Here is a 23,325-nt window from a genome sequence, read left to right on the forward strand (position 1 = left end):
ACTGAGAAATAGGGAATTTGAGTGACTTCCCCAAGGTCAAACCACGGGCAAGTGGTGGAGGCAGGATTAGAACCCACATTCTCGGACTCTCAGGCCACTAGGCCATGCTGCTTTTCCAGTGTAAGAGGTTTTCTCTAGGTCACAGTTCCATATTTTCAAGCCGTGAACGGAACCCAGGATTCCCGCCTCCCCATTTGAGCCTTTCTCCCCGTAACCACACTGTCTGGTCTCGCCAGATAAAGCTCTGCCTTTTTTCCCTCACCCCCAGGCTCGTCTCAGGGAAAGAGGAGGTCAAATCCACCTCCAAGGTCGTTCCCCAGCGCATGTCGCCCTCTGACTTCCTGGACAAGCTCATGGGGCGAACCTCGGGGTACGACGCTCGCATCCGGCCCAACTTCAAAGGTAACAAGATTTCAGGCTTCACCGAGGCCTGGTGATGCCTCGCCCCAACAGGCCAGTACCTCACCTCCGAGCTCCCTGAGGGCAGGAGTCACAGCAACCGACTCTCTCTCTCGACTGTAAGCCTCTAGTCTGTAAGCTTGTTGTGGGCAGGGATTGTATCTACCGACTCTGTTGTACCGTACTCTCCCGAGAACTTAGTACAGTGCTCTGCACAGAGGAAGCGCTCAGTAAATACCACCGCTGGATCTATCGAGTCCCACTCTGAGAAGCAAAGGCAAACAGGGAACTCGTGACTTCTGCATTAGCTCCTGGAACCAGCGTGGCCTAGGCGAAAGAGCACAAGCCTGGGCACAGGAAACACGGGTTCTAATCCTGGCTCCACCACACACTTGCTGTGTAACCTTGGGCAAGAGTCACTTTACTTCTCCGTCCCTCAGTTTCCTCATCTGTAAAATGGGGATTAAATGCCCATCCTTCCTCCTATTTAGGCTGTGGGATGGGGACTGCATCTGATCTGCTTATGCCACCCCACTGCTTGGCATAGAGTAAGCACCAAATACCAGTTATTTGACCTGCCCCCTCCCAGAACCTCGGGACCTGTGTCTGGAGGAACACGTGGGTGAAGTAGGGGGATTCTGTTCTGGAAGCCTTCCTCCCCCTCCCGTGGTCCTGGAAACATTGGCCCACCCAGAGACCCCAAACTGGTGACACTATCCCTGCAGCCCTGCTCCACAGCTCCAATAATAATAATAACAATGATGGCATTTGTTAACCTTACCTAAGCACTGGGGAGGATACAAGGTGATCAGATTGTCCTACGTGGGGCTCACAATCTTCATCCCCATTTTACAGAGGAGGTAACTGAGGCACAGAGAAGTTAAGTGACTTGCCCAAAGTCACACAGCTGACGATTGGCAGAGCCGGGATTTGAAGCTCTATGCCTTATCCCTAGCCTTCTTCTTCAGCCCTCACCACCCCCGGTCTTGGGTCTGGAGCAGGCCGCTGCTCAGCCTGCTCTGGGGAAGCATCCAGAGGAGGAAAGGAGGAGGGAGGTGGCGGGGAAGGAGGGGCATTCCGAGCTGCTGGATAGTCTCTCTGTCGGCCGTGTCGTGCCTCACAGGTCCCCCGGTCAACGTGACCTGCAACATCTTCATCAACAGCTTCAGCTCCGTCACTGAGACCACCATGGTAAGGGCCTGAGCCTGCAGCCAGGTGGGCTGCCCTCACCCTCACCGGTACCCCACTTGGCAGAGGAACCTCCCACCCCAACATGAGAGCAGTAGTGGGATCGGGTGGACCCCGTTGGTGTCCTGGGGTGTACCCTCCGAGGGACGGACCGGAGGAATCCTGTGGCTGGGTATGGGCTTCTTACCTCTCTGGAGGGGCTGGGGGTGGGTGACCCAGAAGTCTCCCAGCAGGCTCTGGTCTCCCCACCTGCCCCCTCCCATCTCGCCCCACCCCAGGACTACCGAGTGAACGTCTTCCTGCGCCAGCAGTGGAATGACCCCCGGCTGGCCTACCGGGAGTACCCGGACGACTCCCTGGACCTGGACCCTTCCATGCTGGACTCCATCTGGAAGCCGGACCTGTTCTTCGCCAACGAGAAAGGGGCCAATTTCCACGAGGTGACCACGGACAACAAGCTCCTGCGTATATTCAAGAATGGGAACGTGCTCTACAGCATCAGGTACACCCAGGCTGGGAGGGAGTGGGAAGAGCAGAGCGGGTGCAGGGAGCAAAGTGAGAGGGATTGTGGGACCCCTCTCCACCGTGCGTGGAGACAGCGCACAGTGGCATTTGCTCCCGATTTCTCTTCAGGGCAGAAAGGAAAGGACTCCCAAATGAAGGGATTCATCCCACCTTCCTAGGGCCCTCTCGTGGGGTTGGTTTGGACTGGGTTGGTCAACCCGGCCCCAATAATTTTGTGAGAACAGGACCCACTCCACCCAAGGAAGCCCACATTCAGCTGCTCCACCTTAAATCAAGGGTTTGGGGCAGGCTGGACTGGTCCCGGAGAGCCAGGGAGGGAAATTGGGAGGGGTATCGGCTGGCCACGTCCATCTCCAAGGGTTCTGATCACTTCGTGGTAACAGTGGGGAAAGGCCCATGAAGGCATTGCTCCTCATCTTGAGGACCCAAGGAGACTTTAAGAGCAAATGCTACCTGCTGAACTTCTTGAGAAGAAGACTGTGGCTAGGGTCGAAACCTGGCAGGAGGGTCCAAGGCCTACTGGACAGGGATGCCCGGCCCCAAGCTGGTCCCGGGGAGCAGTGAGATAACCAGTTTTGGATCTCTACCTTCCCCTGGGGAGCCGAGAGCTAACCAGGGCTGGGTCTCTCTGCCTTCCCACCCTGCCAGGCTGACGCTCATCCTGTCCTGCCCGATGGACCTCAAGAACTTCCCCATGGACATCCAGACATGTGCAATGCAGCTGGAGAGCTGTGAGTTCCCGCTCTGGGGGGCTGGCACCACAAAAGCTTCCCTGGGACCCTTCAGGATCAGGGTGGGGGGCTCTGCGGCAGGAGGGGTTTGTGAATTTAGAATGGGGAAGCTTGGGGCTTCTTACTCACATCCATGTCCAGAACCTGCAGCCAAGGATACACAGATATCCTGGACCAGGCCTGGATGGGAGTCTGTTGTGGGTATTTGCATGACTGTGCGGAACTTTGCATGCCCGTTGCCCGGAGGCCTGTGTTGGCTGTGAACCATATGTACACAAGGCTTGTACACAGGTATATATTGACACCCGCTCTTTTTGGGGGTGGGGGAATGGGAGTCAGTTACCAGGAGGGAGTCAGGGCAGTGAGGGAAGGGTACATAATGATCAATCCATCAGTGAATGGGATTTATTGAACCCTGAGTGCAGAGCACTGTATTATTCACTTCAGAGAGGACAATAGAGTTGGAAAACACATTATTCCCAGTCCTCAAGGACTTCCAGCCTACAATCAAATCACAGTGGCGTCTCCCAATGTCCAGGTGACCCTGCTTCTTGGCAAAGGCCAGGGGAAAGGGGTGGCAGGGACTGGAGTGAGGTGGGGAAGGGGAGGGAAGAAAGGAGGTGAGGGGAAGGAATCCCTGCTGAGGATAAGGGTGTGACTGGAGGTGGTGGCCGAGAATCAATCAGTTAGTCATATTTATCAAGCCCCTACTGTAAAAGTAATAATAATTATGGCATTTGTTAAGCATTTACTGTGTGCCAGGCACAGAACTAAGCACTGGGGTGGATTCAAGAAAATTGGTTGGACATGGTCCCTGTCCCAAGTGGGGCTCACCGTCTCACTTCACATTTTATGGAAGAGGTAACGGAGGCACAGAGAAGTTAAGTGATTTGCCCAAGGTCACACAGCAGACAAGTGGCAGAGCCGTGATTAGAATCCATGACCTTCTGACTCCCACGCCCGTGGTCTATCTACTAGGCCATGCAGAATCCCTCCTCTAAACTCTCGGGAGACCAACAGATATAATAATTGCAGTATTTGTGAAGCGCTGACTATGTGCTAAGCACTAAACTGACCTCTGCGGTAGATACAAGATAATCAGGTTGGCTACAGTTCCCATCCCATAGGGGACTCACAGTCTAAGCGGGAGAGAGAACAGGTTATTTCATCCCTTTTTGTCAGGTGAGGAAACCGAGGCTCAGAGAAATTAAATGACTTACCCAAGTTCACCCAGAAGACAAGTGGTAGCCCATTGGCCTATTACTCTATTTATGTATTTATTACTCTATTTACTTGTACATATTTATTCTATTTATTTTATTTTGTTAATATGTTTTGTTTTGTTCTCTGTCTCCCCCTTCTAGACTGTGAGCCCACTGTTGGGTAGGGACCGTCTCTAGATGTTGCCGGCTTGTACTTCCCAAGCGCTTAGTACAGTGCTCTGCATACAGTAAGCACTCAATACATATGATTGAATTGAATGAATGAATGAATGAATGAATTGCACAGGAGGAGATTACAATCAGCTTTCTGCAGTCTCTTTGAGGGGGAGCCTCCCTAATCCAACTCTTCGTCTCCTCTGGCAGTTGGCTACACCATGAATGACCTCACGTTCGAGTGGCTGGAAGATGCCCCTGCCGTCCAAGTGGCCGAAGGGCTGACCCTCCCCCAGTTTATCCTGCGGGATGAGAAGGATCTGGGCTACTGTACCAAGCACTACAACACAGGTAGCACCCGAGACCCTCCCCACCCCCTGCTTGGCAGAGAACAAGCCATCCTCGCTGGTCCAGTGATGGGAAATGATGGGCAGTGGAAGCTGGTGGAAAATTCTCCCAGGGCGGCCCACATCTCGGCAGAGCAGACCCTGGCTGGATCAACTGGCCCCTGACTAGCAGGAGGCTCAAGTGGACACCTTTAATTCAGACCTGCTGCTGAGTCTTTGGGATACTACTACTACTAATAATAATATTTTGTTATTTGTTAAGCACTTACTGTGTGCCAAGCACTGTTCTAAGCACTGGAGGAGATACAAAGTAATCAGGTTGTCCCAGATGGGGCTCACAGTCTTAATCCCCATTTTCCAGATGAGCTAACTGAGGCGCAGAGAAGTTAAGTGACTCGCCCACTGTCACACAGCTGACAAGTGGCAGAGCCGGGATTTGAACCTGTGACCTCTGACTCCCAAGGCCGTGCTCTTTCCACTGAGCCATGCTGCTTCTCTGAGAGAGCTAGCAGCACACCGTGGCGGGCCGAGATCTGGATAGTTGGGACGATAGTGTTCACTGAGTCGGGGCTGTCTGGCTAATTTCAACCTAAAGGTAGTTGGAGTGGCGGTTGGTGGTGGGGTAATTATCTACCTTAATGGCAAACGCAGACCCTGCTTGGGAACCCATGGCCAGAAAGGCAATCAGAGGGGCCCTTCCTCAGAACTCACCAGGCCCTGAGGGAGAGGTCTGCCAGCACTGAACTCTGCTCGAATGGGAGCCGTAATAATAATAATAACGGTAATAATAGTAATCAATCAATCATATTTATTGAGCGCTTACTGTGTGCAGAGCACTGTACTAAACACTTGGGAAGTACAAGTTGGCAACATATAGAGACAGTCCCTACCCAACAGTGGGCTCACAGTCTAAAAATAATGATAACAATAGTGGTATTTGTCAAACCCTTACTACATGCCAGACACTGCACTTGAGCATTTAGCAAAGCTTGGTCAGTGGAATTTGGGGGCGGACATCCAGGCCTCCACGAAAGGGTGGGCTCAGAGCAGAGCTGCCCAGACTGCAACACAGCCTCCATTCATTCATTCCTTCATTCAGTCGTATTTATTGAGCGCTTACCGTGTGCACAGCACTGGACTAAGCGCTTGGGAAGTACAAGTTGGCGACATGTAGAGATGGTCCCTACCCAACGACGGGCTCACAGTCTAGAAGGGGGAGACAGACAACAAAACAAAACATGTGGACAGGTGTCAAGTTGTCAAAATAAATAGAATTAAATAATAATAATGATGGCATTTATTAAGCGCTTACTATGTGCAAAGCACTGTTCTAAGCGCTGGGGAGGTTACAAGGAGATCAGGTTGTCCCACGGGGGGCTCACAGTCTTCATCCCCATTTTACAGATGAGGGAACTGTGGCACAGAGAAGTGAAGTGACTAGCCCAAAGTCACACAGCTGACAATTGGCAGAGCTAAATGCTAAATGCTAAAGCTAAATGCACATCATTAACAAAATAAATAGAATAGTAAATATGTTCCAGCACATGGAAACCAAATAGGACCACCTGCCCTGGGGAACGGAGCTCCCGCGGGCACCAGACCACGAGGGGCAGGGCTTGGCCAGGGGTGTCGTGGGGCCCAACAGTCCTAACCCACGGTTCCCTGCCATGTTACTGCCCTCGCAGCCACCGTCCAAACCTGACAGGGAAGGCTGGGGACTGAAAGAGGCTTCCTCCCAACCCTGCCCCACTCTCTGCTCCCTTCCCTTCCCTCACCTTATCCTCTCTGCCCTTTTCCCTCGCTTCTGCTCCCAACCTGCCCTTCCCTTTACCCTCTCCCTGCCCTCTGTCCTGCCCTGCTGGCCTCCCTCGCCCTTCATGGTGCCTCCTGCCCATCCAGGTGTGATGGTGCTGCCTTTGTGCTCGGAGGTGGCGAGATGGAGGCATGTCTTTGGGGTCTGGACTGTCCACCCAACGGGCAGGCAGAGGAGAGCCAGCTCCAGAGCCATAGCCTCCTGGATTCTGAGTTCTCTCATCCCGGGAGCCTCCGACTAGGGCTGTGGAGGGCTCAAGGCAGACACTGACCCACCTGGGACAGGCAGAAGGAGCCGGGTGGCTGTGGGCTAGAGACCGGGCGTGTGCTGGGCCCATTTTGGGTGCTTAGGCTGTGAAATGCCTAGGCTCTTCTAGACTGTGAGCCTGCTGTTGGGTAGGGACCGTCTCTATATGCTGCCAACTTGTACTTCCCAAGCGCTTAATACAGTGCTCTGCACACAGTAAGTGCTCAATAAATACAACTGAATGAATGAAATGGATTGAATGGGGAGGAGCTGAGGAGAGCCTAAGAAACCCACCTCTGCCTGTGGTTCAGGGACAGGACCCTAGCCTGGAAAGGCTGACCCTAATCTGGGAAGCGCGGGGGAGGCCAGAGGAGGCCGGGGCCTGGGGACGCACGGACCACGTCGCCGTCGGGCCTTTCCTTCCAGGGAAGTTCACCTGCATCGAGGTCAAGTTCCATCTGGAACGACAGATGGGCTACTACCTGATCCAGATGTACATCCCCAGCCTGCTCATCGTCATCTTGTCCTGGGTCTCCTTCTGGATCAATATGGACGCCGCCCCCGCCCGGGTCGGGCTGGGCATCACCACGGTGCTGACCATGACCACCCAGAGCTCGGGCTCGCGGGCCTCCCTGCCCAAGGTGACGGTGGACTCACCTGCCTGCCCCCACCCCCGGCCCGTGGGTGGGGACTCCCCAAAGGCGGGCCTCAAGTCGGAGGGGGCCTCAGTTGTCCATCTGGAACTGGAACTGGAACCCCGTGGGCCGGGGCCAGAGTGGGCGAGGGGGCGGGCAGCAGGAGGGGGCGACTGAGGTCCCAGAGGCCAGGCTGGCCCCTGAGGGCCGGGCTAAGGCTGCAGGAGAATCAGCGGAGAGCCCCAACAGTGCCAGGGGCAGGGGAGTGGGCCCAAAGGAGCTTGGGAGAAGCTATGTCCCAGGCCCTGAGCCCACAGTCCTGCCCTGCTCTCCCCGGGACAGGGTGTTGCTTGGGCTTTGGCCATCAAGAAGCTGGAGGGATTTTCTCTCATGCCGGAAGAGGCTGGCAGAAAGTTCCGCATCCCTCCTGCCAAGAGAACTCCCTTTCTGGGCCCCTCCTGTGAGCACACACCATCCCTCCCTCCTTCCTCCCACCCCTTCCCTTCCCCCTTCCATCTTTCCTCCCTACTTCCCTCCTTCCCCCCACTCCTCCATTCCTCCCTCCCTCCCTATTTCCCCCACCCCCTCTCTCATCCCTCCTTCCTTCCCCCACCCCTCCATTCCTTCCTCCTTCCTTCACCTCACCCCTTCCTTCCTCCCTTCCCCCTCCCTCCTTCTGTCCTTTCCTCCCTCACCCCTCCATCTGCTCCCAGGGACACCTCAGTTTCCTTCTTTGGAAGGACTGGCTTTCCACCGCCCTGGATGGCTCATGCACTGCTTCTAACGGGGTTTTTCCATGACCTTGTTGGACAAAAACCTAAAGTCACACACATCAAACACACCCTCACATACAGCCTCATACACATTCAAACACTCACACACATCACCTTTATTTATTTATTTTATTTTGTTAGTATGTTTGGTTTTGTCTCCCCCTTTTAGACTGTGAGCCCACTGTTGGGTAGGGACTGTCTCCATATGTTGCCAATTTGTACTTCCCAAGCACTTAGTACAGTGCTCTGCACACAGTAAGTGCTCAATAAATACGATTGATGATGATGATGATGATCACCTCCCTCCACATGTGCCCCCCCACACACAAAGACACACACAGATACACACACACATAACACAGACATGCAAACACATTGATGCTCTAAGGAAACCTCTCTTTAAACCATCCTTGGGCTTTTTCAGTGGGGCAGTGCCCATGTGTAGAGAAAGAAATGGGGCAAACAGAGCTGCCCTGTTTGCCCTCCCCAGTGTATGTCCTCCCCAGCTATGCTGGGCCAGACATAACTAGTTCTCAGCCTCTAGAGGTGTAGGGCCCCCTCCTCTCTCCCTCCTGCTGGGCCCCTCCTCAAGGCTGAGGGTGGATGGGGCCAGGGGCTGCCAAGCTTCAACCCTTCACTCTCAGTAGCAGGAAGAAGAGGAGGAGGAAGGGGAGGAGAAAGAGGAAGATTGAAGAAAGAGAGGAGAATGGGAGAAGGGGGAGACCAAACCCATCCCTGCTAGGATTCCTGGCTTCCCCTGAGCCAGCAAGCAGGGAAGAGTCCCAGGCCCAAGAAGAGCATGCCTTAGGGAAAGGAGCCCAGTGAGGGGGGAAAAGGCAAAAGAGGGGCAGCAGGGAGGGAGGTGGGCTGGAGACCTGGGGAAGGAGGCAGGAGGAAAGGAGGTGTGGAGGGGACAGAAAGGCTGTCTGCCATTGCTCCAAGCTGTTGGGGCAGATGGGAGAAAGCCCTGAAGCAGGGAGCATCCCGGCCGATTGCACTGGCTCTGCGAGGCCTTGTGGAGCCAGAGCAGAGAGAGGCCAAATGCACCGCCCCGAGGCCTGCCAGCACCTCTGCTGCCTTCTGACGGGCCTTCCTCCCTGGGCCCTCCACCCCTCAGCTGCCCTGTATGGGGCTGAGAGACAGGGAAATGGGCCCGGAAGGAGGGAGTGGGAGCCCAAAGGGGAGGGGAAGAGGAGGCCTCGGGAGAACAAAATCAGAGGGGGAATGAAGAAGATGAAAGAGAAGAAAGGAAAGGAGGAAAGTGAGGACTGGGAATGCAAAGAACCAAGGCAGGGCTGGCACGATTTTTCCCGAAGCCTGAATCGGCAGTGCGGTAGATGACAGAGGCTGGAGAGGGGCTTGGGGGGCTGTGGAGGACTGATGGGCCTGGAGGCTATGGCAAGCTCGGACAAGACGGGTGTCAGCGGCCAGGACAGACTAGGGGACCGGGGCAGGCCACGGGAGCCAGGATGGACTTTTGGGCTGGGACCCGGCGGGCGGAACCACCTGACCGGTGCGGTGCCGTCGCAGGTGTCGTATGTGAAGGCCATCGACATCTGGATGGCCGTGTGCCTGCTGTTCGTCTTTGCCGCCCTGCTGGAGTACGCGGCCGTCAACTTCGTCTCCCGCCAACGCAAGGAGAGCGGACGCCTCCGGCGAAGACGGCGACGCCAGCGCATGGTGAGTCTGGGCAGCTCAACTAGGGCACGGGGCGGCCATCCGGGCGTGACCCCCACCCACCCAGCCAGCCCGGCCTCCTCTCCTCCCTCCCACCATCACCACAACCCTCATAATAATAACGGTAATCATCATCAATTGTATTTATTGAGCGCTTACTATGTGCAGAGCACTGTACTAAGAGCTTGGGAAGTACAAATTGGCAACATATAGAGACAGTCCCTACCCAACAGTGGGCTCACAGTCTAAAAGGGGGAGACAGAGAACAAAACCAAACATACTAACAAAATAAAATAAATAGGATAGATATGTACAAGTAAAATAAATAAATTAATTAATGGAGTAATAAATATGTACAACCATATATGCATATATACAGGTGCTGTGGGGAAGGGAAGGAGGTAAGATGGGGGGATGGAGAGGGGGATGAGGAGGAGAGGAAGGAAGGGGAAGGAAGGAAGGAAGGAAGGAACGGTAATGATAATAGTGGTGTTTATTAAGCACTTACTATGTCCCAAGCGCTGGGGTAGCTGTAGCATAATCCGATAGGACACAATTCCCCTCCCAACACGGGACTCACAGCGCTATGCACCCAGTAAGCACTCAATAAATATTATGGAATGAATAAGGGGAAGGGAGAACAGGTATAGAATTGCCCCTTTTTACAGATGTAGAAATTGAGGCATAGAAATAATAATAATAATGATGATGGTATTTGTTAAGCACTTATTATGTGCCAAGCACTGTTCTAAGCGCTGATAATAATGATGGCATTTGTTAAGCACTTATTATGTGCAAACGATTGTTCTAAAAGCTGGGTAAGATAAAAATAATCAGGGTGTCCCAAGTAGGGCTCATAGACTTCATCCCCATTTTACAGAGGAGACAACTGAGAACCGGAGAAGTGAAGTGACTTGCCCAAAGTCACACAGCTGACAAGTGGCAGAAGCAGGATTAGAACCCATGCCCTCTGACTCCCAAGCCCAGGCTTTTTCCAACAAGCCACACTGCTTCTCCAGTGAAAGGACTTGGCCAAGGTCACACAGCAGACAAGTGACTGCTATTCCCTCTGTACTGTAAATTCATTGAGGGCAGGGAAAATAATAATAATAATAATAATAATAATAATGACATTTATTAAGCACTTACTATGTGCCAAGCAATGTCGTAAGCGCTGGGGAGGTTACAAGGTGATCAGGTTGCCCCATGGGGGGCACACAGTCTTCATCCCCATTTTACAGATGAGGTCACTGAGGCCTGGAGAAGTTAAGTGACTTGCCCAAAGTCACAGAGCTGACAAGTGGCAGAGCTGGGATTTGAACCCATGACCTCTGACTCCAAGGCCCGGGCTCTTTCCACTGAGACACTGCTTATATTGTGATATTGTACTCTCCCAGGCGCTTAGTACAATGTTCTGCTCACAGTAAGTGCTCAATAAATACGATGGACTGACTGACTGATGAAGTGTGGCAGAAGCCACTTGTCAGCTGTGTGACTTTGGACAAGTCACTTCACTTCTCTGTGCCTCAGTTCCCTCATCTGTCAAATGGGGATGAAGACTGTGAGCCTTAGACTACCTGTTAATTTGCATATAGTTTTGTACATCAGCATTGATAACACTGTCTAATCTTAAACTATTTTTAAGTTAATATTTTATTTTGGCATCCTTATTTCGGTGTGGTGTAATGGGAAAAGCACAGGCCTGGAACTCAGAACACCTCGATTCTAATCCTGGCTCTGCCACATAATAATAATAATAATGGCATTTATTAAGCACTTACTATGTGCAAAGCACTGTTCTAAGCGCTGGGGAGGTTACAGGGTGATCAGGTTGCCCCACGTGGAGCTCACAGTCTTAATCCCCATTTTACAGATGAGGTAACTGAGGCACAGAGAAGTTAAGCGACTTGCCCAAAGTCACACAGCTGACAATTGGCGGAGCAGGGATTTGAACCCATGACCTCTGACTCCAAAGCCCAGGCTCTTTCCACTGAGCCACGCTGCTTCTCATGTCTGCTCTGTGACCTCAGACAAGTCATTCCACTTCTCTGTGCTTCAGTTGCCTCATCTGCAAAATGAGTATTAAATTATCAAATTATCAAAGTATTATTAAAGTATCAAGCACTTACTACAGTGCTCTGCACACAGTAAGCGCTCAATAAATACGATTGAATGAATGAAAATTCTCCTTCCTCTGAGATAGACTCTAAACCCCTTTTGGGGACAGAGATCGGGTCCAACCTGGTTATTCATTCATTCATTCAATCGTATTTATTGAGCGCTTACTGTGTGCAGAGCACTGTACTAAGCGCTTGGGAAGTACAAGTTGGCAACATATAGAGACGGTCCCTGCCCAACAGTGGGCTCTTCTTTCTACCCCAGAGCTTGGAATAGTGCTTGACACCTAATCAGTGCTTAACAAATACTATATTATTATTATTATTTTAATCTTCTTTCCATTGTGCCTGCCCTTCTCCCTTTGAAGGGTGCTCAGTGATCACCTGATCACCTAGTAACCTCCCCAACGCTTACTATATGCCATTATTATTATTATTATTATTATTATTATTATTATTATTATCCCAACTCTGCCATATGTCTGCTGTGTGACCTTGGATAAGTCACTTAACTTTCTCTGAGCCTCAGTGACCTCATCTGTCAAATGGGAATGAAGACTGTGAGCCCCACGTGGGACAACTTGATCACCTTGTATCCCCCCCCCCCCCCCAGCGCATAGAACAGTGCTCTGCACATAGTAAGCGCTTAATAAATGCCATTATTATTATTATTATCCCAACCCCGCCACATGTCTGCTGTGTGACCTTGGGCAAGTCACTTAACTTTCTCTGCGCCTCAGTGACCTCATCTGTAAAATGGGGATGAAGACTGTGAGCCCCACGTGGGACAACCTATCTCATCCTATCCCGTCTGGACTACTGCATCAGTCTTCTCTCTGATCTCCCATCCTCATGTCTCTCCCCACTACAATCCATACTTCACGCCGCTGCCCGGATTGTCTTTGTCCAGAAACGCTCTGGGCATGTTACTCCCCTCCTCAAAAATCTCCAGTGGCTACCAATCAATCTGCTCATCAGGCAGAAACTCCTCACCCTGGGCTTCAAGGCTGTCCATCCCCTCGCCCCCTCCTACCTCACCTCCCTTCTCTCCTTCTCCAGCCCAGCCTGCACCCTCTGCTCCTCTGCCACTAATCTCCTCACCGGGCCTCGTTCTCGCCTGTCCCGCCATCGACCCCCGGGCCTGGAATGGCCTCCCTCTGCCCCTCCGCCAAGCTAGCTCTCTTCCTCCCTTCAAGGCCCTACTGAGAGCTCACCTCCTCCAGGAGGCCTTCCCAGACTGAGCCCCTTCCTTCCTCTCCCCCTCGTCCCCCTCTCCATCCCCCTCATCTTACCTCCTTCCCTTCCCCACAGCACCTGTATATATGTATATATGTTTGTACATATTTATTACTCTATTTATTTTACTTGTACATGTCTATTCTATTTATTTTATTTTGTTAGTATGTTTGGTTTTGTTCTCTGTCTCCCCCTTTTAGACTGTGAGCCCGCTGTTGGGTAGGGACCGTCTCTATATGTTGCCAACTTGTACTTCCCAAGCGCTTAGTACAGTGCTCTGCACACAGTAAGTGCTCAATAAATATGATTGATTGATTGATTGATTGATTAACAACCTGATCACCTTGTTTCCCCCTAGCGCTTAGAACAGTGCTCTGCACATAGTAAGTGCTTAACAAATGCTATTATTATTATTATTATTATTATTATTATTATCATTATTATTAGAAGTGGGATTAGAACTCAGGTCCTCTGATTTACTTCCACTAGGCGGCGCTGTCCCCAGAGAGGTGGCGCCGGGATCCTGGAGGAGCGGGCGCCCTCTGGTGGCCCGACTCACCCTTGCACCTCTGTCGTTTTCAACTCCCAAGCGATCGACTGACTGATCGACTAATAATAATAATAATAATAATAATAATAATAATAATAATTAATAATTAATAATTATAATATTTGTTAAGCCCTTACTACGTGCCAAACACTGTTCTAACCGCTTGGGTAGATACAAGGTAATCAGGTTATCCCACGTGGGGCTCACAATCTTAATCCCCATTTTATAGATGAGGTAACTGAGGCACAGAGAAGTGAAGTGATTTGCCCAAGGTCATTCATTCATTCATTCATTCATTCAATCGTATTTATTGAGCGCTTCCTGTGTGCGGAGCACCGTACTAAGTAAGGGCTTGGAAGGTACAAGTTGGCAACATAGAGAGATGGTCCCTACCCAACAGCGGGCTCATGGTCTAGAAGGGGGAGGCAGACAACAAAACAAAACAAAACATATTAACAAAATAAAATTAATAGAATAAATATGTACAACTAAAATAAATGAATAAATAGAGTAATAAATACGTACAAACGTATATACATATATACAGGTGCTGTGGGGAGGGGAAGGAGGTAAGGCGGGGGTGGGGGGGAGGAGGGGGAGAGGAAGGAGGAGGTCACACAGCAGACAATAATAATAATAATAATAATAATAATGATGGCATTTATTAAGCACTTACTAAGTGTAAAGCACTGTTTTAAGTGCTGGGGAGGTTACAAGGAGATCAGGTTGCCCCAAAGGAGGCTCATGGTTTTAATCCTCATTTTACGGATGAGGTAACTAAGGCCCAGAGAAGTGAAGTGACTTGCCCAAAGTCACATAGCTAACAATTGGCAGAGTCTGGATTTGAACCCATGACCTCTGACTCCAAAGCCTGTGCTCTTTCCACTGAGCCACGAAGGGCCCCCGACTCCACCCGCCCACCAGGGAAGCCATGCCCACCGGGCACCGGGGGCTCACGGTGATGATAATAATAATAATAATAATAATAATAATAATAATAATAATGGCATTTATTAAGCACTTACTATGTGTAAAGCACTGTTCTAAGCGCTGGGGAGGTTACAAGGTGATGAGGTTGTCCCACAGGGGGCTCACAGTCAATCTCCATTTTACAGATGAGGTAACTGAGGCCCAGAGAAGTGAAGTGACTTGCCCAAAATCACACAGCTGACTATTGGCGGAGCTGGATTTGAACCCATGACTTCTGACTCCAAAGCCCGGGCTCTTTCCTACTGAGCCACGCTGCTTTGTGATGTGGTGGAGACAGGATTAGTGACCATCCTGTTTCTGCTAGGCCAGGGAAGGCTGTTAGAGGCTGCTCTCTTTCTTCTGGCCTCCCGACCTCCCAGCTCATCTGAAGCGTGGCCTACCGGATAGACGATGGAGCTGGGACTCAGGAGGACCTGAGTTCTAATCCTGCCTCTGCCACTTGTCTGCAGTGTGACCTTGAGCAAGTCACTTCACTTCTCTGGGCCTCAGTTACCTCATCTATAAAATGGGAATTAAGACTGAGCCCCATGTGTCCAACCCAATTTACTTGTACCCACCCCAGTGCTCAGTACAGTGCCTGGCACATACTAAGCACCTAACAAATGCCATAATTAGTATTAGTGTTTGCGTTGACAGAGGAGTGGATGGAGTCAGTCAGTCAGTGGTATTTATTGAGCGTGTACTGCAGGCAGAGCCCTGGGTTAAGTGCTTGGGAGAGAAAACTGTGTGACCTTGGGGAAGTCACTTTACTTCTCTGCGCCTCAGTTTCCTCATCTGTAAAATGGGTCTTAAATGTTACTTCTTCCTAGTTATAATGTGAGCCCCATGTATCCAGCGTGGCTTAGTGGAAAGAGCACGGGCTTGGCAGTCGGAGGTCATGGGTTCTAATCCTGGCTCCACCACTTGTCAGCTGCGTGACTTTGGGCAAGTCACTTAACTTCTCTGTGCCTCAGTTATCTCATTTGTAAAATGGAGATTGTGAGCCCCACGTGGGACAACCTGATTACTTTGTACCTACCCCAGTGCTTAGAACAGTGCTTGGCACATAGTAAATTCATTCATTCATTCATTCAATCGTATTTATTGAGCACTTACTGTGTGCAGGGCACTGTACTAAGCACTTGGGAAGTACAAGTTGACAACATGTAGAGACGGTCCCTACCCAACAGTGGGCTCACAGTCTAGAAAGGCTTAACAAATACCATCCTCATCATCAACCTGATAATATTGTATCTCCCCATCCTGAGCACAACGCTTGGCACCTAGTAAACACTTAACAAATACCATCCTCATCGGCAACCTGATAATCTTGTATCTCCCCATCCTGAGCACAATGCTTTGCACATAGTAAATGCTTAACAAATACCATCCTCATTATCAACCTGATAATCTTGTATCTACCCATCCTGGGCACAAAGTGAACACTTAACAAATACCATCCTCATCATCAACCTGATAATCTTGTATCTCCCCATCCTGAGCACAATGCTTGGCACATAGTAAACGCTTAACAAATACCATCCTCATCACTAAACTGATAATCTTGTATGTACCCATCCTGAGCACAATGCTTGGCACATAGTAAATGCTTAACAAATACCATCCTCATCAGCAACCTGATAATATTGTATCTGCCCATCCTGAGCACAACGCTTGGCACATACTAAACGCTTAACAAATACCATCCTCATCAGCAACCTGATAATCTTGTATCTCCCCCTCCTGAGCACAATGCTTGGCACATAGTAAACGCTTAACAAATACCATCCTCATTATCAACCTGATAATCTTGTATCTCCCCATCCTGAGCACAATGCTTGGCACATAGTAAACGCTTAACAAATACCATCCTCATCAGCAACCTGATAATCTTGCATCTACCCACCCTGAGCACACTGCTTGGCACATAGTAAATGCTTAACAAATACCATCCTCATCATCCACCTGATAATCTTGTATCTACCCATCCTGAGCTCAATGCTGGGCACATAGTAAACGCCTAACAAATACCATCCTCATCATCCACTTGATAATCTTGTATCTACCCCAATGCTGAGTACAATGTTTTTTCTTTCAAAAAAAAAAAAAAAAAGAATAGTAGAGTCACTAGACACAATTCTGGCCCTTAAGGAGCTTAGGGCGTCATGGGAGGTGGACTCCTGGGAATGTGATTGGAAGCAAAATCTGGGAGGAAGTCCCAGGCTGCTCCCCTGTGCCAAGGGTTTGGTTGCTGGGAGCTGAGGGAGGGTGGGAGGGGTGGGGGCTGATAGGTTGTTGGAATTGGTCCCCGACCTTCTCCCGTGGTTGGAAGGCTCTCCTAAAGATGAGCTTGGCTGACTTGGACAGAACTCTTCCCCTCCCATCCCCACCCCTGGGCCTATCAATCAATCAATCAATCAATCAATTGTATTTATTGAGCACTTACTGTGTGCAGAGCACTGTACTAAGCCCTTGGGAAGTCCAAGTTGGCAACATATAGAGACGGCCCCTACCCAACAGTGGGCTCACAGTCTAGAAGGTGGAGACAGAAAACAAAACCAAACATATTAACAAAATAAAATAATCAATCAATTAATCAATCAATCGTATTTATTGAGCGCTTGCTGTGTGCAGAGCACTGTACTAAGCGCTTGGGAAGTACAAGTTGGTAACATATAGAGGTAGTCCCTACCCAACAGTGGGCTCACAGTCTAAAGGGGGGAGACGGAGAACAAAACCAAACATACTAACAAAATAAAATAGACTAGATATGTACAAGTAAAATAAATAAATAGAGTAATAAATATGTACAAACATATATACATATACATATATATATGGCGGATGGGCAGAGAGAGGGCATTCCAGGCCAGGCCAGTCACAGCAGTGGGCAATGGGATGGTTGGGGCCAGTGGGATTGTGTCCAGAGTGTTTTGTGCTGGGGCCAGAGGCCATCCACTGCAGAAGGGTCATGGTGGGTGGGCTTTGAGTCTTTGCCCTCAAAGGCTGAGGGAGGGGAGGCTCTCGTAGGGGCTCAGTGAGGGAGGCCTCCCTCCCTCCCTCCCTCCCTCCCTCCAGTGGGACCTTCTGCTGGTTTGAGAGGTTCCTTGCTCCGAGAGGTTCCTTTGCCAGGGGTCTGAGATGCTGCCTCTGGTCACTGGGCCCCTCCGCAGCCCCCACTCCAGCCATCCCCAAAGTGTACGGTGCTTTGCCCATCGAGGCTCAGCTAATACTGGGGAGGCTGCAGCTCTAACCTGGACTCCTCTTGGCTCTGCATGGTTCTGCATGGTTCTGCCTGCGTAGTCTTGCGTGGAGCTGCGTGGTTCTCCGTGGCTTGGGGCTATTCGTAGCTCTGCATGACATTTCATGGTCCCGCGTGGTGCCGTACTGTAGTTGCCCTCCCTCTGCCCATCCGCCAAGCTCGCTCTCTTCCTCCCTTCAAGGCCCTACTGAGAGCTCACCTCCTCCAGGAGGCCTTCCCACACTGAGCCCCTTCCTTCCTCTCCCCCTCATCCCCCTCTCCATCCCCCCCATCTTACCTCCTTCCCTTCCCCACAGCACCTGTATATATGTATATATGTTTGTACAGATTTATTACTCTATTTATTTATTTTACTTGTACATATCTATTCTATTTATTTTATTTTGTTAGTATGTTTGGTTTTGTTCTCTGTCTCCCCCTTTTAGACTGTGAGCCCACTGTTGGGTAGGGACTGTCTCTATATGTTGCCAACTTGTACTTCCCAAGCACTTAGTACAGTGCTCTGCACACAGTAAGCGCTCAATAAATACGATTAATTGATTGATTGATTGATTGGCTCTGGGTGCTACTGCATGGTCCAGCATGGCTCCGCATGGATTTTTTGGCATTCATTCACTTATTCAATCGTATTTATTGAGCGCTTACTGTGTGCAAAGCACTGTACTAAGCACTTGGGAAGTACAAGTTGGTAACAGATAGAGACAATCCCTACCCAACAGTCCTGAGGGGTGTTGTTCCTGTTGCACCGCTTCCCTAGAGGAGTGATAGCCACTTTGGGGAGTCACGCTATTCGTAGATATTTTCAAATCTGGCTCCCACGTCAGAGGGGAAATTCATTCATTCATTCATTCATTCATTCATTCATTCAGTCGTATTTATTGAGCACTTACTGTGTGCAGAGCACTGTACTAAGCGCTTGGGAAGTACAAGTTGGCGACATATAGAGACGATCCCTACCCGACAACGGTCTCACAGTTAATTCCTTGTGTGCGGGGAAGATTCATTCATTCAATCGTATTTATTGAGCAGTTACTGTGTGCAGAGCACTGTACTAAGTGCTTGGAAAGTACAATTCAGCAATAGATAGAGATGGTCCCTACCCAACAATGGGCTCACAGCCTAGAAGGGGGAGACAGACAACAAAATAAAACAAGTAGACAGGCGTCAATACAATCAAAATAGATAAATAGAATTATAGATATATACACATCATTAATGAAACAAATAGAGTAATAAATATGCACAAATATACACAAGTGCTGTGGGGAGGGGAAGGAGGTAAGTCAGAGGAAGGGGAAAGATATCTCGAGCTTCTGCTGGGCTTTCCCCACATCTTAGTACAGTGCACTACATCCAGTGTGGGGGCTCAATAAGTACCACTACTATTACTCAATGGAAAGAGCATGGGTTCAAATCCCGGCTCCGCCAATTGTCGGCTGTGCGACCTCAGGCAAGTCACTTAACTTCTCTGGGCCTCAGTTACCTCATCTGTAAAATGGGGATGAAGACCGTGAGCCCCCCGTGAGACAACCTGATCCCCTTGTATCCTCCGCAGCGCTTAGAACGGTGCTTTGCACATAGTAAGTGCTTAATAAATGCCATTATTATTATTATTATTATTCTCTGTGCCTCAGTTACCTCATCTGTTAAAATGGGAATAAAGACTGTGAACCCCACGTGGGACAACCTGATCCCCTTGTATGCTCCGCAGCACTTAAAACAGTGCTTTGCACATAGTAAGTGCTTAACAAATGCCATCATTATCATCATTATTATTATTATTACCGTTATTACTGCTAACACAGCAATGGCTTTGTCCACAGGAGCTGGTGTTCACGGGTCAGACTTCCTCTCCCTGGACATGGATTCTGCTTTCAGAGTCCTCTGCCTCTGGCCTCCTTGGCTACTAGCAGACTCTGTGCGGACATTTAAGGCTTCAGGGTGGGGGCGGCTTGACCAGGAGAACCGGAGCTAGGAACCGGAGACACGCACTCTCTTCTTAGTTCCCCTACTAAGTTGTAGTTGAGGACGGGGGTGGGACCAAATCATCGCTGCTATTTACCAAACGCCTCCTGGGTGCGCAAGCAGTGTAGAGAGAACATTAGCCCCACGGGCCCCCGCTGGCTCTCGAAGGAGTCATTTGCGGAGGTGAGGGGATGATGAACAGCGACGACCAGAAGCAAGACGTGATGTCATATAATAATAATAATGATGGCACTTTTAGACTGTGAGCCCACTGTTGGGTAGGGGCTGTCTCTATATGTTGCCAACTTGTACTTCCCAAGCGCTTAGTACAGTGCTCTGCACACAGTAAGTGCTCAATAAATACGATTGATTGATTTGTTAAGCGCTTACTTTGTGTAAAGCACTGTTGCAAGCCCTGGGGAGGATACAAGGTGATCAGGTTGTCCCACGTGGGGCTCGCAGTCTTCATCCCCATTTTACAGATGAGGTGACCGAGGCCCAGAGAAGCGACGTGACTTGCCCAAAGTCACACAGCTAAGTGGCGGAGCCGGGATTTGAACCCCTGACCTCCGACTCCCAAGCCCGGGCTCTTTCCACTGAGCCACACCGCTTCTCTAGCAGCATCCCGAGGGGGGATTGTCCCCAGAGCATGTCCTTGCGTGGCTTCCTTGCTTGGGCCCCTGGGGGGGTGGACATCTGGACATGGAGGTGGATGTGCCCCCGACTCTGGAAGCGTGCCTGCCGGGCATCCCCAGGGGCACCAACGTGGGCACAACATCCTCTCCCCGGGGGTCCATCTGCTGTCTAACCCTAGCCCCCTCTCTCCCCTCCCGCCTCCTCTCAGGAAGAGGACTTGGCCCGGGAGAGCCGCTTCTACTTCCGAGGCTACAGCCTGGGTCACTGCCTGCAGGGACGGGACAGGGGGCCCCTGGAAAGGTCCGGCCTCTACAGCGGCCCCCTCCCACCATCCGCCCTGCTCCCAAGGGAAGGTGACAGCGCACACAGGCGTTACGTGGACCGGGCCAAGAGGATCGACACCGTCTCCCGGGCCGTCTTCCCTTTCACCTTCCTCATCTTCAACGTCTTCTACTGGGTCGTCTATAAGGTTCTGCGTTTGGAGGCTGGCCGCCTGGGGCTCTGAGCGGTGGGCGGGAGGCGCCCCGGCCCCTTCCTTGGCCCCGGTGGGTCCTGGCACCCCAAAATCTGGACTTCCAGCCTCCAGAGGACTCTTGTCGTCCCAGACCTGCCCTGCCCCGCTGTGGCCTCCACCCTCTGGCCCATGCCTGACCCTGACCTGACCCACCCCATGGTCAGGGTGCTCTGAGCTTCCGGACTCAGGGGGGGTCTCCACCCTCCTCTCCTAGCTCCCTGATGTGGGACTACTGTAGAGACTGGCATTCTGGCCCGCTAGATACCACCAGACCAGCCTGATGTGGCATCTGGGGCTTCCGGGCCCTTCACTCATTGCTCCAGAACGTGATCAGTGCCCAGGCACAGATGTTGCCTTTCCCATCCCAGCCGTGGCCCGCTGTCACAGGGTCGAGTCCCCACCTGTGCTGGGGAAGGGCAGAGCCTCCAGTGAGGACCTCCAGGCTAGTGCCCAGACAGCTGATCCTACCACCCACAACCCAAGCCCCCAAGCTCGATAGGCACCCCCCAGATGACCAGAGAGCAGCTCTCTTCCTCACCCAGGTGGACCCTGCCCACTGTCACTCAGGAACTTGGATCCCCCACCTCTACCAGGCTGAAGTCTCAGAGGGGGCGGCCCCTTGTATGAAACACTCTTGCTTAGAGCCTGGCATGGGAGCCTGGCCCTGAAATGGCAGCCAAGGCAGCTGTCTTCTGCCTCACGAATGTGGGCTCTGACCTCCTGGGCCTCACCCAGCGTAGCCCTAGCCCTTCCAGGGATGGAACGACACCCCCGCAGCTTTGATGCCCATCTCAGGCTCCAGCAGCCGGGCACTGAGGGCCAAGGGTGGCACAAGGTAAGATGTGCCAAGCTGCCTGCTCATCCTGAAGAGGATCATAGGACAGATGGTCGTCACTAAATCCGGCAGCGGCCCGGTTTCGTTGAGATAATCAGTCCCTTGGACTCCCTTTCAGCACAGTTTCCAATTCAGAATCAATAAAGAGGCTGCTTGGGTTGATGTGGGACCTACAACTTAAACCAAGGGTCTGTCTGCTCTCGCTCTGCCTCTCTCCCCCTACCCCATGTCCCCCAGCCCCTGTCTGCTTCCGTTAGGGGCCTCTGGGCTGCCAGTGGTGTCCCAGGACCAGTGAGACTGATTGACCCAGAAGTTGGGGGGCAGAAACCCAAGAAGAGCCCCCGTGGGGATTCAGACCAGCACGAAGATCTGCTGGAGTGGGGAAGGGGCCGAGTTGTTTCCCCGGGAGCGAAGAAAAGGCCCAGAGACTGTCCCTTTAACACGGCACCCGAAGGATGGGGTGGCAAGAGCCGCAGCCCGTGTGCGTAACGGACCGGGGCACCGACCGAGGCGCAGCGGGGAGGGAGGCGAGGGAGAGGACAGCACCCTGCTTGTCAGCGCTCTTGTCCAGCTGGGTTGAATCGCACAAATTGGCCCTGTTGAAGGTCTTACGAGAACAATGCCCCTGGCGAGCCACGGAGCAGGCCCGGACCACGGCGGACGGGGGAATCGGCTGGGCCGGGACACAGAAGGAGCCAACTGGCGATCCCACAGAAGGGGCTGGGGGTCCCAGAAACCAGAGTCCTTACCCGCTCCCCCAAACTCTCCAACCAGAGGGCAGACGGTGTAACAGAGGGCACATAAAATGCCCACTTGTTTCCCTCCTGCCATGGAAAGCCCTGCAACCCCTCCCTCCAAGCCCCTCTGCTCTCCACATGTGAACACCCCAGGAGAAAGGGAGTCAGGCAGAATTCCCTCCCACTCCTCTCCCAACCCTCATTCCCTCCTCCCCTCCTTCATGTCTTCCTCTTGTTAGGGGAATACAGCTCTGGAGCACATCCTGGAATTTCCAGCCTCGTTCTATTTACTGATAGGGGGGAGCAACCAGAAATGTCACAACCATCTTCTTGTAAAGGAAGCATCTTCTTGCCACTCCACTTCCCCCAAGCACCCCTTGACAGGGTCAGATGAGCTGGCATCTGGAGGGGCTGTGTGTTTTCAAACACTATATTTTTAAAGAAAAAAAATGATCTAACAGAGTGTTTCTGGTGTTTTCATTAACTTATTGTTAATATTTAATGTCAGTTAAATATTTAATACCTTTTTTTCCCCTCCCAGAGAAATGATTTTAAGCATTCAGTCATTGTTAGAGCTGTCAGCCTTCCTGTCCCAGTGGGATCACTCGGCTCAGAGGAAAAACAACGCTCTGCATGCCGGGCCCTTCCCAGAGAGGTATTCTCCTTCCCCTCTTTCCCCTGAACTTATTCTACTGATTTCCACCGGGGTCTGTACCCCAGAGAAGATGAGGGTGAAATGAGAAGAGTTGGGGTGGGGGGGGCAGCCCTTAGTAATTGTTGCATTTTTTATGTAG

At 51.3% G+C, this 23,325-nt stretch overlaps 1 protein-coding gene across 1 annotated transcript; it reads left to right on the forward strand.

Moving 5' to 3' along the window:
- Positions 1–287: 287 nt before the first annotated feature.
- LOC119929875 (glycine receptor subunit alpha-4) lies at positions 288–22,006 on the forward strand. The gene is made up of 8 exons (XM_038748215.1): positions 288–402; positions 1,523–1,590; positions 1,866–2,089; positions 2,761–2,843; positions 4,430–4,570; positions 7,052–7,266; positions 9,564–9,713; positions 20,654–22,006. The coding sequence occupies exons 1-8, from the start codon at positions 324–326 to the stop codon at positions 20,948–20,950; spliced, it is 1,257 nt and encodes a 418-aa protein (XP_038604143.1). The 5' UTR covers positions 288–323; the 3' UTR covers positions 20,951–22,006.
- Positions 22,007–23,325: the final 1,319 nt, after the last annotated feature.

Source organism: Tachyglossus aculeatus, chromosome 6 (genome assembly GCF_015852505.1).
Source record: "Tachyglossus aculeatus isolate mTacAcu1 chromosome 6, mTacAcu1.pri, whole genome shotgun sequence".
NCBI lineage: Eukaryota > Metazoa > Chordata > Mammalia > Monotremata > Tachyglossidae > Tachyglossus > Tachyglossus aculeatus.

Excerpts from the sequence above, each read along its gene's own strand:
- LOC119929875 (XM_038748215.1), top strand. The coding sequence starts at position 324 with ATGTCGCCCTCTGACTTCCTGGACAAGCTCATGGGGCGAACCTCGGGG. Across the intron at positions 403-1,522 it reads CATCCGGCCCAACTTCAAAG|GTCCCCCGGTCAACGTGACC; the intron begins GTAACAAGATTT and ends CGTGCCTCACAG. Across the intron at positions 2,090-2,760 it reads AACGTGCTCTACAGCATCAG|GCTGACGCTCATCCTGTCCT; the intron begins GTACACCCAGGC and ends CCACCCTGCCAG.